The 18,702-nt window shown below is 44.0% G+C and overlaps 1 protein-coding gene and 1 pseudogene across 1 annotated transcript in view; one reads left to right on the forward strand and one right to left on the reverse strand.

Annotated features, from left to right (window-relative positions):
* Prpf6 (pre-mRNA processing factor 6) overlaps positions 1–18,702 on the forward strand; it is a 63,524-nt gene that overhangs the window by 20,329 nt on the left and 24,493 nt on the right. The window contains exons 10-11 of the mRNA XM_004669527.2: positions 15,445–15,563; positions 17,339–17,557. Of these exons, the coding sequence (XP_004669584.1) occupies positions 15,445–15,563; positions 17,339–17,557 (338 nt within the window). The remainder of the gene's footprint in view (positions 1–15,444; positions 15,564–17,338; positions 17,558–18,702) is intronic.
* On the reverse strand, positions 3,677–5,196 carry LOC123462767 (annotated as a pseudogene).

Consider the following 18,702-nt stretch of genomic DNA (forward strand, 5'->3'; position numbering starts at 1 on the left):
CTAGCCACTGCAGATAAACTCCAGACGCATGTGCCACCTTGTGCATTTGGCTTATGTGGGTACTGAAGAATTGAACCTGGGTCCTTAGGCTTCACAGGTAAATAAATGCCTTAACTGCTAAGCCATCTCTCCAGACCAGCATCTCTCTTTAATAAATATTTTATTTATTTAAGAGAGAGTCAGATAGAATGAGAGAGAATGGTTACACCAGGGCCTCTAGCCACTGTAACCAAACTCCAGACACATGTGCCACCTTGTACATCTGCTGTTACGTGGGTGTTGGGGAATCAATCTTGGGTCCTTAGGCTTTGCAGGTAAGCGCCTTAACTGCTGAGCCATCTCTCCAGCCCTAGCATCTCTTTAGAATATCTTTATTCCTGCCATGACAGTTAAAACTGTCAGATCATCCCTTGAAAGTGTTTCTTGCTTTTTGGTACTCTGCTCTCTTGGAGAGAAGTTTTGCTGTTCTTTGATTCTGGCTTTTGGTGAGAATAGTTAAGGAGCTGGTGACATTTGTCCCTGCTTGGTTGCCTCTGTTCCTGAATCTTCTAGGGGAGGAAATCATAGGGGAGTTCCATCATGGATGGAGGCTCTATTTCCTACTTTTTGTTCTGTAGTGGACAGTCACTATCATCCAGGTTTTGTTCATTTACAGGGCAGGGACAGCATACATTTCAAACCTGTTTCTGGGGCTCGGGAGGCTAGGTAAGATGGCCATAGGAAGGTGTGTGCTCAGACCTTTGATATAATGCAGAGGAGCATGCCATTTGGTATAAGTATGAGCTACATGGTGGTCACAACTGAATGCATGGTGATTGAGACTATTGCAACCCCTATGAGGTAAGGTATACTGACCACTGGCCGAAGGAGCCATACTGGTGTCTTAACTCCCCTATATGGTAAAACTTATGCCAGTTTTATGTGAGAAGTTTGGGTTTGTACATTCTACAGCATTAATCCTTGGATCTGTTTTCAGCAAGGTTGGCTAATGCATTTACAAGAAATCAGGTCCCAGGTCGGATGGGAGGCCTGTCTGTATTGGAAGTGCTTGGCATTGTGAGACCTAGTTGTGTCCTCTCTGTCAACTCCAAGCTATCACCATCAACTCCACCAGGAGTCTGACTAGAAGCTTAGATTTCCTCTGGCTGCTAGGTCCTGATTATACTCATGCTGCTGATCCCTGAGTCACCTGCCCTATTATGTCATTAGCTTTTTAGTAAACATTTTCTGAAGAAAGGATTCTGTTGCTTAAAACAAAAAGATTGGAAGCTCTCAGACTTTTTGATGTTATAGCTCTCCTGAGTTGTCTCTTTACCCTTAATGTTACCTCAAGTTATTTCTAGGCTGTGCCAAAGTGTGGCCCATCTGTGTAGTGTCCTTTTGTTCCTCAAGTTAATGTTTAGCTTGTGGCACACAGCAGCTTCATGGGCTTATTGCTATTTGTTTTCTGTTCATTATAGCGTGCTAAGTTGAACCTTACTTAAAGGGCATTGCTCTTCTTCTCTTGCTTGCAGCATGTTTTTTAAAAAATATTTATTTATTTATTTATTTTTATTTATTTGAGAGTGACAGAGAGAGAGAGGGAGAGAGAGAAAGAGGCAGAGCGCGCGAGAGAGAATGGGCACGCCAGAGCTTCTAGCCACTGCAAACGAACTCCAGACGTGTGTGCCCCCTTGTGCATCTGGCTAATGTGGGTCCTGGGGAATCGAGCCTTGAACCAGGGTCCTTAGGCTTCACAGGCAAGCGCTTAACCACTAAGCCATCTCTCCAGCCCAATATTTAGTTATTTATTTGAGAGAGAGAGAGAGAGAATGAGAATGTGTGTGCTAGGGCCTCTAACCACTGCAAACGAACTCCAGACACATGTGCCACCTTGTGCATCTGGCCTACATGGGTACTGGGAAATCCAACCTGGGTCCCTAGGGTTCATAGGCAAGTGCCTTAATTGCTAAGCCATCTATTCAGCCCTTGTAGCTTTTTTTTTTCTTCAACTGTTTATACTTTATCTTTATTTATTTATTTGGGAGAGACAGATGCAGAGAGAGAGAGGGAGAGAATGAATGGGTGTGCCAAGGCCTCCAGCTGCTGCAAATGAACTCCAGATGCATTATGCCTCCTTGTGCATCTGGCTTACATGGGCATTGGGGAATCAAACCTGAGTCCTTTGGCTTTATAGGCAAGTACCTTAACCACTAAGCCATCTGTCCAGCCCTGTAGGTTGTTTTTTGATGCAGATTTCCAAGGGTTCAGGAAAGACAGATACTATGCAATGCTCCAATGCTACTGTCTACCTATGTTTAGTCCTAGCATCATTGTAAAGTAATTCCATGCTTTCCATGCTGTGTCGCTTATTCCTCTAAAATGTACAGGTACTTTGTGTGTGTGGAGGGGTACTTTTTTTTTTTTTTTTTTTTTTGGTTTTCACTCTAGCTCAGGGTGACCTGGAACTCACTATGTAGTCTCAGGGTGGCCTTGAACTCACAGCCATCCTCCTACCTCTGCCTCCCTAGTGCTGGGATTAAAGGCATGCACCACTACACCCAGCTGGGGGGATACTTTTAATTTTTTAATTTTTAATTTTTTAATTTTTATTAGCATTTTCCATGATTATAAAAAAAGTCCCATGTTAATTCCCCCCCCCCCACTTTCCCCTTTGAAATTCCATTAGGAGGGATAGTTTTTGAGATGGGTCCTTATAGTCCTGGCTGGCCTAGTCCTTGATGTGATCCTCTTGCCTCTGCCTCCCAAGTGCTTGAATTACAAGTGTATACTACCATACTGGCTTTACCATACCACATCTGAAGGAATATAATAGTACTGCCATTACTATCACTAGTTGTCTGTAGTAGTCATGTTTTGTTTTTTTCGGGGAGGTTAAAAAAATACTTATTTGAGCCAGGTGTGGTGGCATATGCCTTTAGTCCCAGCTCTTGGGAGGCAGAGGTAGGATTGCCATGAGTTCAAGGTTATATAGTAAATTCCAGGTCAGCCTGGCTAGAGTGAGACCCTACCTTGACCCCCCCTCAAAAAAAGGCCCTTGTAAATTAGAAGGTAGATCTGTAGGCTCTATCAGAATTATTGTTGTTTGTGTGTGTGTGTATGTGTGTGTGAAAGAAAGTATGGAGGTCAGAGGACAACCTTAGGTGCCATTTCTCAGAAGTACCATAAACATTCTTTGAGATAGGGTCTCTAGTTGGCCCGGAGCTCACCAGTTAAGCTAGAATAGGTGGCCAATGAGCTTCAGGAATCCACCCATCTCCACCTCCCCAGCTATTGTGAGGTAGTAAGCTTCAGCAATGACCAATTACCTATGTGTAATTCAGTTCATAGCTTTTATTTTTTATTTTTATTTATTTATTTATTTTTTTAAGGTAGTGTCTCACTCTAGCTCACATTAACCTGGAGTTCACTCTGTAGTCTCAGGGTGGCCTCCAGTTTACAGCAATCCTCTTACCTCTGCCTCTAGCTTTTTTTTTCCCCCCTAGGTAGGGTCTCACTCTAGCCCAGGCTGATCTGGAATTTACTGTGTAGTCATAGGTGGCCTTGAACTCACAGCAATCTTCCTACATTTGCCTCCTATGTGCTGGGATAAAAGGCATGTGCTACCATGCCCAGCTATTTTTTTTTTTTTTTTTTGAGATCTTTGGTATTTGTCAATAAACTTTTTGATGTGATGTTAAGTTTCTACACAATCCTTTTTCCCATTAGCTAACCAGATCTGTATATTAGTGATGGGTTCCAAGTCACTCAGTGAAACAGCAGACAAAGGTTTTTTTTTGGTTTTTCGAGGTAAGGTCTCACTCTAGCTGAGGCTGACCTGGAATTCACTATGTAGTCTCAGGGTGGCCTTGAACTCATGGTGATCCTCCTATCTCTGCCTCCTGAATGCTGGGATTTAAAGGTATGCATCACCACGTCTGGCTCAAAGCATTTTTATTTTCAACTTCAATACTCTTTTTTTCAAGAAACAGTTTTTGGTATGGTACTTCCCAGTCAGTGAGCCTTTCCTGAGATGGGCTAGAAAACAGGCTTTGTAGACATACATATTTCATTTTTTCTTATCTTCAACTTAGTTCTTTTTTTTTAAGTTTTTCATGGTAGGGTCTCACTCTAGCCCAGGCTGACCTAGAATTCACTGTGTAGTCTCAGGATGGCCTTGAACTCACAGTGATCCTCCTACCTTTGCCTCCCGAGTGCTGGGATTAAAGGTGTGCACACCCAGCAACTTTTTTTTTTTTTAAATTTTTATTATTTAGAGAGAGAGTGAGAGATAGAGAATTGGCATACCAGGGCCTCAGCCAATGCAATCGAACTCCAGATGTTCGTGCCACCTACTGGGCATGTGCAACCTTGTGCTTACCTCACCTTTGTGCATCTGGCTAATGTGGGATCTGTTGAGTAGAACATGGGTCCTTAGGCTTAGCAGGCAAGCACCTTAACTCTCCAGCCCTCTTATCTTCAACTTTAACATCTACCTCCTCTTTATCAAAAATTAATTGTAGCGAGCTAGGCATGGTGGCACATGCCTTTAATCCCAGCACTCTGGAGGCAGAGGTAGGAGGATTGCCATAAATTTGAAGCCACTCTGAGACTACATAGTGAAATCCAAGTCAGCCTGAGCTAGAGTGAGACCTTATCGTGAGAAACAAACAAACAAACTTCCTTGTAATTCTGAAGGTAATTCCCCATTTTGATGGAGTTCAGAAACTATTGACTTGCACCATCAGAATAACTTCTAAAATCATACGCTGTGAATCCTTTTTTCCACAATTTTATACTTATGTCTTACCTTTTTCTTAAGTTCAGAGAGGGACAAGAATTTGGCCCTAACCTTCTGAGCTTCTTCAGAAAGGCTGTCAACAAAATGTTCAGAACTCCATTGTTGATTATCAGTGAGAGGTTGATTGTCAGATCCTGTTTCACAAATCCATTCTTTTTATTTTTATCTTATTTATTTATTTGAGAGTGACAGACAGAGAAAGAGGGAGAGAGAGAGAAAGAGAGTGAGAATAGGTATGGCAGGGCCTCTAGCCACTGCAGATGAACTTCAAATGCTGGCTTACATGGATCCTGGGAATTGAGCCTCAAACCAGGATCCTTAGGCTTCACAGGCAAGTGCTTAACCGCTAAGCCATCTCTCCAGCTCTCACAAATCCATTCTTCCTTTATACTTTCAAGATTATCTACTTTACACATTGTGCTACTCTGGGTGGCCTGGTCCTCAGTTTGCTCAGGGCTCTCTGACACTGCTTCTGTTGGAGCCCTGCTGGCTGGAGACCCTCACAGGATGGGCAGGTCATACCATGGAAATCTGAACTTCCTCCGTTAGTGTCCGCTGGCACACCAGGACTGCTCTATGCAGGTCAGAAGACTGCATCTGAGAACTTTTTTTATTTGTTTGTTTTTCGAGGTAGGGTTTCGCTCTAGCCCAGGCTGACCTGGAATTCACTATGTAGTCTCAGGGTGGCCTTAAACTAAAGGCAATCCTACCTCTGCCTCCCGAGTGCTGGGATTAAAGGTGTGGGCCAACATGCCTGGCTTTTTTGTTGTTGTTTTTGTCTCATGTATGCTAGGTAAACACTGTGACACTGGGTTATTCCCCATCCCTAATTTAAAAAAAAATTTTTTTTTTTCAAAGTAGGGTCTCACTCTAACCGAGGCTGACCTAGAATTTGCTTTGTAGTCTCAGGATGGCCTCGAACTCACTGCAGTACTCCTACCTCTGCCTCCCAAGTGCTATGATTAAAGGTGTATGCCACCATGCTTGATTATTTAAAAAAATTTTTTTTAATAATTTTTATTTATTTATTTATTTGAGAGCGACAGACACAGAGAGAAAGACAGATAGAGGGAGAGAGAGTGGGCGCGCCAGGGCTTCCAACCTCTGCAAACGAACTCCAGACGCGTGCGCCCCCTTGTGCATCTGGCTAACGTGGGACCTGGGGAACCGAGCCTCGAACCGGGGTCCTTAGGCTTCACAGGCAAGCGCTTAACTGCTAAGCCATCTCTCCAGCCCTATTTTTAAAATTTTTTAATCTTAAAAAACTTTTATTGGGGTGGAGAGAGGGCTTAGTTAAGTGCTTGCCTGTGAAGCCTAAGGAACCTGGTTTGAGGCTCGATTCCCCAGTGCCCACGTAAGCCAGATGCGCAAGGTGGAGTGTGCATCTGGAGTTCGTTTGCAGTTGATGGATGCCCTGGTGCACCCATTCTCTCCCTCCCTCCCCCCCAATAAATAAATAATAAAAGCAAAAGAACTTCTTAATTTATATTTTGGGGGAGATGCCATGGGTTGTGTATGCAGATCAGAGGACAACTTTGAGGTGTCTGTGCTCTGTACTGCCAGATTGCAATTGCATCAGACTAGCAGGCTCAGGTAACTTGGTCTCCACCTCCTATTATCATAGGTGTAGTGGGATCACAGATGCATGCCTTACTTTGTATCTAGCGTTACATGAACCCAGGATGACAGGCTTTGCAAGCAAGTGCTTTTTATTGCTGAGCTGTATTCCCAGCCCCACAGAATTTTAATCTTTTTTAAAAAATATTTTGTTTATTTATTGAGAGAGAGAGAGAGAGAGAGGGAGGGAGAAAGGAAGAGAGAATGGGCACACCAGGGCCTCCAGCCACTGCAAACAAACTCCAGACACATGTGCCCCCTGTGCATCTAGCTTATGTGGATCCTGGGGAATTGAACCAGGATCCTTAGGCTTTGCAGGCAAACGCCTTAACCACTAAGCCATTTCCCCAGCCATAATCTGTTTTTTAAATTTAAAAAAATAATAATTTATTTGTGTGTGTGAGAGAGAGAACATGCCAGGGCCTCTAGCCACTGCAAATGAACTCCAGACTCATGTATCACCATGTGCATCTGGCTTACATGGGTACTGGGGAATCAAACCTATGTCCTTAGGCTTCACAGGCAAGCACACCTTAACTGCTAAGCCATCTCTCTAGCCCGAATTTAAAAAATTTTTTCCAAGGTAGGGTCTCGCTCTAGCCCAGGCTGACCTGGAATTCACTATGTGGTCTCAGGGTAGTCTTGAATCCATAAAGATCCTCCTCCCTCTGCCTCCCTAGTGCTGAAATTACAGAAAAAAGGAGACTGGGGCAGTTGGAATGATGGCTTAGCGGTTAAGGCATTTGCCTATGAAACCTAGGGACCCAGGTTCAATTCTCCAGTACCCACATAAGCCAGATGCCCAAAGGGGTGCATGCGTCTGGAGTTTGTTTGAGAGTGGCTGAAGACCCTGGCACACCCATTCTCTCTCTCTGCCTCTCTCTTTGTCTCCATCTCTTCTCTCAAAATAAAGAAATAAGGGGACTGGGGAAATAGCTAAGTGGTTAAAAGCACTTGCTTGCAAAGCTGGCTTGGGTTCAACTTCCTAGACACCCACATAAAACTGTACACAGCCGGGTGTGGTGGCTCACACCTTTAATCCCAGCACTTGGGAGGCAGAGGTAGGATAGCTGTGAGTTCAAGGTCACCCTGAGACTACAGAGTGAATTCCAGGTCAGCCTGGGCTAGAGTGAGACCCTATCTCAAAAAATGAAAACAAAACAAAACAATATGTATGTATGTATGTATGTATGTATGTATATACAAAAAGTGGTACAAGCACTCTTTTGCAGTGGCAAAGAGACCCTGGTGCACGCGTGCATATGCATACACACACAAATAATTTAAGCAAAAAAAAATTGCAGAAATAGGGCTGGGGAGATGACTTAGCAAATAAGGTGCTTGCCTGCAAAGCTTATGGACCAGGGTTTGGTTCTCCAGTACCCACATAAAGCCAGATACACAAGGTGGCACATGCATCTGGAGTTCATTTGTAGTGGCTAGAGCCCTGGCATGCCCAGTCTCTCTCTCTCTCTGTCTTCTCCCTCTCTTATCTGCTTCTTTCTCTCTGTAATTAATTTTTTTTAAGATGTGCCAGGCGTGGTAGCACACACCTTTTATTAAAAAAATTTTTTTTGTTATTTTTATTTATTTACTTGAGAGCAACAGACAAAGAAAGAGGCAGTTACAGAGAGAGAGAGATAGGGAAAGAGAGAATGGGTGCGCCAGGGCCTCTAGCCACTGCAGACGAACTCCAGACACGTGTGCCCCCTTGTGCATCTGGCTTACGTGGGTCCTGGGGAATTGAGCCACAAACCAGGGTCCTTAGGCTTCACAGGCAAGCGCTTAACCGCTAAGCCATCAACCCAGCCCTGTAATTAATTTATTAATAAAATATTTTTAAACTTTATTTTATTTAATTTATCTGAGAGCGAGAGAAAGAGGCAGAGAGAGAGAGGGAAGGAATGGGCACACCAGGGCCTTCAACCACTGCAAACGAACTCCAGAGGCATGCGCCTCCTTGTGCGTCTGGCTTACATGGGTCCTGGAGAGTCCAACCAGGATCCTTTGACTTTGCAGGCAAACGTCTCAACAGCTAAGCCATCTCTCCAGCCCTTTAAAAAAAACAAAACAAAACAAAAAAACTTTATTTTATTTGTTTGAGAGTGAGAGAGAGAGAATAAAATGTTTTGAAATGGCAGAAATAAGCTGAATATGGTGGCACATGTCTATAAGCTCAGCAACTTCATAGATGAAGGTAGGAGGATCAGGCATTTAAGGCTGTACAGTAAGATACAAAACAAATATAGCAAAGAGAAAGGATTAAGTCACACAATATTTTGGATGGTGTGCTGACCTGCCCAAAACCTGAATCATCCCTGTGGTATATCTACACTGCCTGTTGTCATGCTGTCAGCTAAGCCCTAAGTCACTGTCCTGATTATCTAATGACCGTTGCAGTGCACACACATGGGTTCTGGTGTTATACACAGTTTTAGGCACTACTGGCATCTTGGAACACATCCTTCAAATTAAAGAGGTCTTGATTGTTCATATTGACCTTCAGATTATCCTATTCTTATTCTCTAGAAGTTCTTTCCAGTTTGCTCCTGGCTTCTTCTTCTTTTTTGAAGTTTACGGTATTTTTTTAAGGGGAAATATGTAATTATGTGATCTTTCTGACACTGGTCATTTTTCTTTCTTTTAAAATATTTATTTCTGCGGGCTGGAGAGATGGCTTAGTGGTTAAGCGCTTGCCTGTGAAGCCTAAGGACCCTGGTTCGAGGCTCGGTTCCCCAGGTCCCACGTTAGCCAGATGCACAAGGGGGCGCACGCGTCTGGAGTTCATTTGCAGAGGCTGGAAGCCCTGGCGCGCCCATTCTCTCTCTCTCCCTCTATCTGTCTTTCTCTCTGTGTCTGTTAATAAATAAAAAATTAAAAAAATATATTTATTTCTGAGAGATGGAGAGAAAGAGAATGAATGGTCATGCCAAGGCCTCCTGCTGCTGCAGACAAACTCCAGAGGCCATTTTGTGTATCTGGCTTTGTGTGGATAATGGGGAATCAAACCCAGGTTGTCAGGCTTTGCCAGCAAGCACCTTTAATTGCTGAGCTATTGCTTCCCCCCTTTTTAAAAAATTTATTTTATTTTATTTTTAAAAATTTTTTTGTTGGGGGGGGAAGGTTTATTTTGGCTAACAGACTTGAGGGGAAGCTCCATGATGTCAGGGGAAAATGATGACATGAGCAGAGTGGAGAACATCACTTCCTTGCCAATATTGGGTAGACAACAGGAACAAGAGAGTGTGCCAAAAATTGGCAAGGGGTGGGGGTTTGGAGAAATGGCTTAGCAGTTAAGGCGTTTACCTGCAAAGCCAAAGGACACAGGTTCAGTTCCCCAGGACCCACGAAAGCCAGATGCACAAGGTGGCGCATGCATCAGGAGTTCATTTACAGAGCTGAAGGTCCTGGCATGCTCATTCATTCTATCTCTCTATCTCTCTCTCAAATAAATAAAATAAATACATAAGTAAATGGCAAGAGGAAACTGGCTATAATATCCATAAGCCTACCCCCAACAATACACTGCTTCTTGGAGGTGTTAATTCCCAAACGTCTATCACCTGGCAACCTAGGATTATTTTTGGAAGCAGGGTCTCACTCTAGCCCAAGCTGACCTGGAACTCACTCTGTTGTTTAGGCTGTACTTGCACTCATGATGATCCTCCTACTAGCTTTCCTAGTTCTAGGATTAAAGACATGTACCATCATGTGTAGCCAATATTTTTCTTCTTTTTTTTTTTTTTTTCCCAAGGTAGGGTTTTGCTCTAGCCCGGCCCAACCTGGAATTCACTATGCATCTAAGGTGGCCTTGAACTTGCTACAGTCCTTCTTACTCTGCCTTCCAGGTGCTGGAATTAAAGGCATGTGACACCTGGCTCATTTTTCTATCTTTCTTTTCTTTTTTTTTTTTTTTTTTTCAAGGTAGGGTCTCACTCTAGCTCAGGCTGACCTGGAATTCATTGTATAGTCTCAGGGTAGCCTCAAACTCACAGTGATCCTCCTACCTCTGCCTCCCGAGTGCTGGGATTAAAGAAGTGCACCACCACGCCTGACTTTCATTTTTCTTTTTAAAAATACTTTTAGAGGGCTGACCAGAGTTCAGATTCCTAGAACGCAAGTTAAGTCAGACTCAGTAACAGACATGTCTGTTGTAATCCCAATGAACATACAGCTAAGGAGGCAGAAGCAAGAGAATCTTAAAGCTCCTAGGACAGTTAGTCTGGTGTTCATATGTGAGACCCTCTCTCTAACAAGGTGGAAGGCACCCCGAGGATGTTCTCTGACACGTACTCAGTGACATGTGTCATACATGACACAAATACTTTGGGGGTTAGCAAAATAATTTACTCAATACAATGTTTACCATGTAAGCATGAGGACCTGAATTTTATCACTATGTTAAATGAATCCATGTTTAAAATAATAATTTTAAAAGTCAGATGTTGCCGGGCATGGTGGCACACACCTTTAATCACAGCATTAGGGAGACAGAGGTAGGAGGATGGCCATGAGTTCGAGACCACCTTGAGACTACATAGTGCATTCCAGGTCAGCCTGAGCTAGATTGTGATCCTACCTCGAAAAACAAAACAAACAGCCAGACGTGGTAGTGTACTCCTTTAATCCCAGCATTCGGGAGGCAGAGGTAAGAGGATTGCCATGAGTTCAAGGCCACCCTGAGATGACAGAGTTAATTCCAGGTCAGCCTGGACCAGAGTGAGACCCTACCTCGAAAAACCAAAAATAAATAAAACAAAACAAACAAGGGAAAAAAAAAAGATGGGCAGAAATTGGCCTCGATATACATGACCTCACAGTGCCTAGTGATACCTACACAAGACCTTCATAATAGGAGAAAAAGATGATGACATCAATAAAAGAGACTAATGAAGAGAGGGAGGGGATATGATGGCGAGCAGTTATGAAGGGTAAACTTCTATAAGTATAGAAGTTTATATATATATGTGTGTGTATGTATGTGTGTGTGTGTGTGTGTGTGTATATATATATATATATATATATATATATAGAGAGAGAGAGAGAGAGAGAGAGAGAGAGGTGTTTTTTTTTTTTATAAAAAGGAAAAAAAATGTCACTAGGGGTGGTGGTGCATGCCTTTAATCCCAGCACTGGGGAGGTAAAGGTAGGAAGATTGCTGTGAGTTTGAGGCCAGCCTGAGACTGCATAGTGAATTCCAGGTCAGCCTGAGCTAGAGCAAGACCTTAACTTGAGAAAATAAAACAAAATAAAAATAATAAATAAATAAGTGGGGTGATGGCACAAGCCTTTATTCCCAGCACATAGGAGGCTGAGGTAGGTGGATCATCATGTGTTCAAGTCCCGCCTGGGCTACAGAGTAAGTTCCAGGTCAGCGTGGGCTAGAGTGAGACCCTGCTTCAAAAAACAAAACACCGCTGGAGAGATGGCTTAGCGGTTAAGGCACATGCCTGTACAACCTAAGAACCCAGGTTCGATTCTTCAGGTCCCGTGTAAGGCACTTGCCTGCAAAGCCATAGGACCTCAGTTCAATTCCTCAGAACCCACGTAAGCCAGATGCATAAGGTGGCGCATGCATCTGGAGTTCATTTGCAGTGGCTGGAAGGCTCGGTGTGCCCATTCTCTCTCTCTCTCTCTCTCATGCTCTTAAATAAATAAGCAAAAAACAAACAAAAAAAAACAAAGCTGGGCATGGTGGGACACTCCTTTAATCCCAGCACTTGGGAGGCAGAGGTAGGAAGATTGCCATGACTTCAAGGCCACTCTGTGACTACATACTGAATTCCAGGTCAGCCTGGACCAGAGTGAGACCCTACCTCAGGGAAAAAAAAAAGCTGGCCATGATGCCACACACCTTTAATCCCAGTGCTTGGGAGGCAAAGGTAGGAGGATTGTTGTGAGTTTGAGGCCACCCTGAGACTACATAGTGAATTCCAGGTCAATCTGGGCTAGAGCAAGACCCTACCTTCTAAAACCAAAATAAATAGTAAATAAATAAATAGGGCTGGAGAAATGGTTTAGCAGTTAAGGCACTTGCCTGGGAAGCCCAAAGACTCAGGTTCTATTCCCCAGTACGCACATAAGCCAGATGCACAAGGTTGTATGTGTCTGTAGTTCGTTTGCCCATTCTCTTCTCTGCCTCTTCCTTTCTCTATCTCAAATAAATAAAATATTTTTTAAAAAATAGAGCTGGGGAAATGGCTTAGTGGTTAAGGCACTTGGCTGTAAAGCCAAAGTACCCAGGTTCAATTCTCCACATAAGCCAGTTGCACAAGGTGGTACATGCATCTAGAGTTTGTTTGCAAAAGCTGAAGGCCCTGGTGTGCCCATTCTCTCTTTCTTCTGCGGGGTTCCTCCCCGGTGGTTAGGTAGTGCTGAGGAGGGACCAGGCCCGCTGTTTCCTTCTTTCTCCCAAGGGGTTGAGGAGAAGGGTGAGCGTTGGACGACTCAGAACCTCTCCTAGTCACCGGAGAAAAACCATATTGTGTTGGGAGTCTTGTCAAAGCGGGAACTCACAGGAACTCACTTTATTGTTATAAGCCGTTGCCTATATAATGTTGGGGACGAAGGCAGGGATTTTAGGATGGGGGAAGAGGTAAGGGCCAATAGTAAACTGTGACTATTGAAATGATAATTCCAACTCCTGCACAGAAGTAGCTGGCAAGAAGCCATTAGGCGTCTTGCTGAGTCCTAGCTGACCAGAGACAGGTTGCCAAACTTTAGCTAGGCTCTGGAAGTCCCACTAGGCCTCACGCCCGGGCCTCTCAAGGCCCAACACTCTTCCCCTCTCTTTCTCCCTTCTTTCTCTCTCAATTAAATGAAAATAAAATATTTTTAGAAAAAATAAACCATAAAACAAAAGCACACTTGGTGGTGTGTATTTGCAATTCCAACACTGGAGAGGTGGGGACATGTGGATCCCTGGGACTTGCTGGCTAGCCAGTGTGAGTTCCAGGCCAATGAGAGACCCTGTTTAAAAAAAATGAAATAGGACCAGGTTTGGTGGCACATGCCTTTAATCCCAGCACTTGGATCATCATGAGTTTGAGGCCACCCTGAGACTAAACAGTGAATTCCAGGTCAGCCTGGGCTAGAGTGAGACTCTACCTTGAAAAACCAATAAAATAAAATAAAATAAAATAGGACTGGAGAGATGACCCCATGTGCCACCTTGTCCATCTGGCTTACATGGGTCCTGGAGAATTGAACCTCAGTCCTTTGGTTTTACAGGCAAGTGCCTTAACCACTAAGCCATCTCTCCAGCCCTAAAAATATTTTATTTTATGCACTTGCAAGCAGAGACAGACAGAGAATGGTATGTCAGGGCCTCTAGCTGTTGCAAATGAGCTCCCGGTGCATGTGCTGCCACTTTGTGCGTCTGGTTTTAGGTGGGTACTAGGTTAAATATGGGTCATTAGATTTTGCAGCAAATGCCTTAACCGCTGAGCCATTTCTCCAGCCCCTTCTTTTTTAGTTTTGAGTGAGGGAGAGAGAATGGGTAGGCCAGGCAGGGCCTTTCAGCCACAGTGAACAAACTCCAGAAGCGTGCACCCCCTCATGGCATGCTTTTGTCACTGCGCCTGGCTTCATAGGATCTGGAGATTAAACATGTGTCATAAATAAATAAATAAATAAAATTATTTATTTATTTATTTGAGACACAGAGGGAGAGATAGAGTGAGAATGGGCATGCCAAGGCCTCCAGCCACTGTAAATGAACTCCAGAAGCATGTGCCACCTTGTGCATCTGGCTTATGTGGGACCTGGGGAATCAAACCTGAGTCCTTAGGCTTTGCAGGTATATGCCTTAACTGCTAAGCCATCTCTCCAGCCCACAAATAAAATACTTTAAAAAATAAACTAAAAGGTGGGTGGCTCCTGGGCTGTTCTTTGGCCTCCACATAAACACACACTGATACCTATATATACAAAAACATAGATCTTAGGTATATAGTTTGATGTTTTTATGAATACACATGCCCATGTAATCCACACATTACCACAGCATGTAACCTTGCCATCTATCTCCCTAGAAGAGTACATGGTCCACATAGGGCCTTTTCTCCATCAATTACTGTCTGGCTTCTTTTACCAAAATGACTTTCTCATTTTCAAACCTCAGTGGATCCATACAATGTTATTTTGCCGATTCCTTTTGCTCAGCATGTTTTGTTTTGTTTTTGAGGTAGGGTCTCACTCTAGTTCAGGCTGACCTGGAATTCACTATGTAGTCTCAGGGTAGCCTCTAACTTATGGTAATCCTCCTACTTCTGCCTCCCGCATTCTCCCGGCTCTGCTCAGCATGTTTTGAGGCTCATTTCTTTAGTTGCTTGTATCTCAAATCCTACTGATGGTGACCCCCGGTGACCTTTTGATTGTTGCCTTGCTTTTTGGTATACCAAGATGCTCTGTATCTAGCTTTGTGTCTGCACCATCCTGAAAGGACCCACAAAATGGGCAGGTCTGTAATCCTTGACCACAGGGTCTGTCTTGTACTATTGGCACAGTGTACTTCTGACATGAGTCTCTAGCTTTTATTTTTCCCTTTCTGTGATCTTTTTTTAATTAAAAAGTTTTTTTTTTTTTTTTTGGCTGGAGAGATGGCTTAGCGTTTAAACGCTTGCCTGTGAAGCCTAAGGACCTCTTTGGAGGCTCGATTCCCCAGGACCCACGTTAGCCAGATGCACAAGGAGGCGCACGCATCTGGAGTTCATTTACAGTGGCTTGGAGGCACTGGCACGCCCATTCTCTCTCTCTCTCTCTCTCTCTCTCTCTTTCCCTCTTTCTCTGTCTGTCACTCTCAAATAAATAAATTAAAATTTTTTTTCTTTTATTTATTTGAGAAAGAGAGAGAATGAATGAATGAATGGGCATGTCAGAGCATCTAGCCACTGCAGGCGAACTTCAGACGCATGCACCACCTTGTACATCTGGCTTACATGGATTTTGGGGAACTGAATCTGGATCCTTAGGCTTTACAGGCAGGCACCTTAACTGCTAAGCCGTTTCTCCAGCCCTGATATTCTTTCTTGTTTGACTTTTCCCAGCCCTTGAGCATGTTCCAAATTCTGTTCGTTTATGGAAAGCAGCTGTTGAGCTAGAAGAGCCTGAAGATGCTAGAATCATGCTCAGCCGAGCTGTGGAGTGCTGCCCCACCAGTGTGGAGGTGAGTCTGCCTGGTTAAGGCTCACTACCTCATCACAGAAAGCCTGAGCTAAGCTCAGTTTCTGGGCATGCGATATGTGGAGCCTCACTCAGACAACAATTCATGGCATTAGAAGGCAGTGTGAGGGTTGGGAAGAAGGCTCAGTGGATAAAATATCTGCTGTGCAAGTGTGACTACCTGAGTTTGGATCTTCAGACCTTGTGTAAAAGCTGGAAGCTGTGGTAGGCTTCTGCAAACCTAGCATACCTATGTTGAGATGAGAGGTGGACACAGGAGAATTTCCTAGAATCTTGCAAAACAGGTAACATGGTAAAGGGATTAGTTAATGAGAGACCCTGCAGCGGCTACCAGCAGCAAGGCAGGTGGCTTCAGTTAGTCATGCTGCTGACAAAGATAGTATGGAGAGCTGGGTGTGGTGGCATATGCCTTTAATCCTAGCACTCAGGAGGCAGAGGTTGGAGGGTAGGAGAATTGATGTGAGTTTGAGGCCACCCTGAGACTACATAGTCAATGCCAGCTCAGACTGGACTAGAGAAAGACCCAACCTCGACAAAAAAAAAAAAAAAGTGGTATGGAGCTGGTGGTGAGTGGGTGTGCAATGCAGGGGGTAGTTTAAAATATTTTATTTATTTATTTAAGAGAGAGAAAGAGAATGGGCATACCAGGGCCTCTAGCCACTCCAAACAAACTCCAGATGCATGTGTCACCTTATACCTCTGGCTTTATGTGGGTACTGGTCCTTAGGTTCTGAAGACAGTTGCCTTAACTGCTTAGCCACTTCCCCAGCCCTACACTTAATTTTTATTTATTTATTTGCAAGCAGGGAGAGATAGAAGTGAGGCAGACAGAATGGGCATACCAGGGCCTTTAGCCACTGCAAATGGACTCCAGATGCATGTGCTACTTTATGCATCTGGCTTTATGTGGGTAGTGGAGAATCCAACTTCAGACTCTGTAGGCAAGCATCTTACCTGCTGAGCCATGTCCCCAGCCCTTGGTTTTCTTTTTTTTTTTAAATTTTTTTTTTTTGGTTTATTTTTATTTATTTATTTGAGAGCAACAGACAGAGAACGAGGCAGAGAGAGAGAGAGAGAGAATGGGCGCGCCAGGGCTACCAGCCACTGCAAACGAACTCCAGACGCGTGCGCCCCTTGTGCATCTGGCTAACGTGGGACCTGGGGAACTGAGCCTCGAACCGGGGTCCTTAGGCTTCACAGGCAAGCGCTTAACCGCTAAGCCATCTCTCCAGCCCCCCTTGGTTTTCTGATACATAGTATGCCCTTCATTATCTGAAGGGGTATTGTAAAATTCTCCAAACAACTAATTTTGTTTTGTTCATGTAAAAATGGAGTCCATATACATTTTAGGGCTAGAATGTTATAGAATCAGTATGACTCAAGCATAAGAATTCAAGAAGGCTGAGCACCCATCTGTGAGGCTATCCTGCTCCTTCTCTGCTCTAACATTTGCAGTCAAGTCTGGCACACTGCACATTTAACTGGTATTTAGAAACTCTAGTCAGGAGTTCCATCAACCTTTTCTGCTAACCAGAGTCAGTCACTAAGTTAGAATTATAACTGAATAGTTGGTGGGGCGAGAAGTACTGATGTGAAGGGCAAGCTGTGTTTAAAATTGAGTATTTTCAGAAATCACTCTGGGGAAGTGCTGTGGGCCATTGGGCTGGCTTGCAGTCTAGCCTGAAGGATAGTACTTGGTGCCATTAGCACTCAACTCAATTCTCAATTCTTCCTTTTCCTGACATCTTCTCTACATAGCTCTGGCTTGCTTTGGCAAGGCTGGAGACTTATGAAAATGCCCGCAAGGTCTTAAATAAAGCACGTGAGAACATTCCTACAGACCGGCACATCTGGATCACAGCTGCCAAGCTTGAAGAAGCCAATGGAAACACACAGATGGTGGAGAAAATCATTGATCGAGCCATCACCTCCTTGAGGGCCAATGGTGTGGAGATTAATCGAGAGCAGTGGATCCAGGTAGGCTTCTTCCAGATGTCCTGCTCTAAAAGCAGATGTGGCTAGGTGCAGAGGTGCTCACTTGTAATACCAGCACCTAGGAAGCTGAGGCATGAGGACCATGAATTTAGGTTGGCCTGGGCTACACAGCAAGACTATTGAATGAATGCATATGTGCATGCATGCAGATATCTTTTGTATGTGGGAAGTCTCATGTAAGATACAGGATAGCAACAGAGAATTCTCATGCAGGCAAGAGCAGCAGGCACCTTTTGACTTTGCTATATTTGCTGCCACTGTGGATGGATTCAGGACTTTGAATAGTCTTGGCATGACCTCTTATGAGACATTTGCAGGATATGAACATGTGTGACTAGCATTCTGTATGTGTATATGTGTGTGTGTGTGAGAGAGAGAGAGAAAGAGAGAAATAAGTGTGATATGTGTGTGGTGTATGTGGCCAGAAGAGAATATTGGGTGTATCCCTAATCTCTTCATTGATTTTGTAGCTTTGGCACTTTCACAAGCCAAAACTGTTCTCCAGTCTCTGCCTCCCATAGGACTGGGGTTACATGCTGTTGCAGTTAGGTTCGCGTTGTTGGCAGAAAAACACCTAACCAAAAGCAGCTTGTGGAAGGAAAGGGTTTATTTTGGCTTACAGACTTGAGAGAGAACTCCATGATGGTAGAGGAAAATGATGGTATAAACAAGGGATGAGGATCACCTTCTGGCTAACATTGACTAGACAACAGCAGCAGTATAGTGTGCCAAACACTGGCAAGAGGAACCTGGCTTTAACACCCATAAGCCCACCCCAACAATACACTGCTTCCAGGATGCTCCAATTCCCAAATTGCTATCAGCTGGGGATCTAGCATTCAGAATACATGAGTTTATGAGAGACACCTTAATCAAACCACCACACACAGCTGTTTTGTGGATTCTGGGAATCAAACTCAGCAGTCTCAGACCTCATCTGGCCTTCATGCTTACACAGGAATCACAACCCAGTGACTAACATTCCCTTTTTTTTTTTTTGACTTAAGGTCTTACTCTAGCCCAGGCTAACCTGGAATTCACTATGTAGTCTCAAGATGGCCTCCTACTTCTGCCTCCCAACCCCCAGTGCTGGGATTAAAGGCATGTGCCACCACACCCAGCCTAAC

Source organism: Jaculus jaculus, chromosome 8 (assembly GCF_020740685.1).
Source record: "Jaculus jaculus isolate mJacJac1 chromosome 8, mJacJac1.mat.Y.cur, whole genome shotgun sequence".
NCBI classification, from domain to species: Eukaryota; Metazoa; Chordata; class Mammalia; order Rodentia; family Dipodidae; genus Jaculus; species Jaculus jaculus.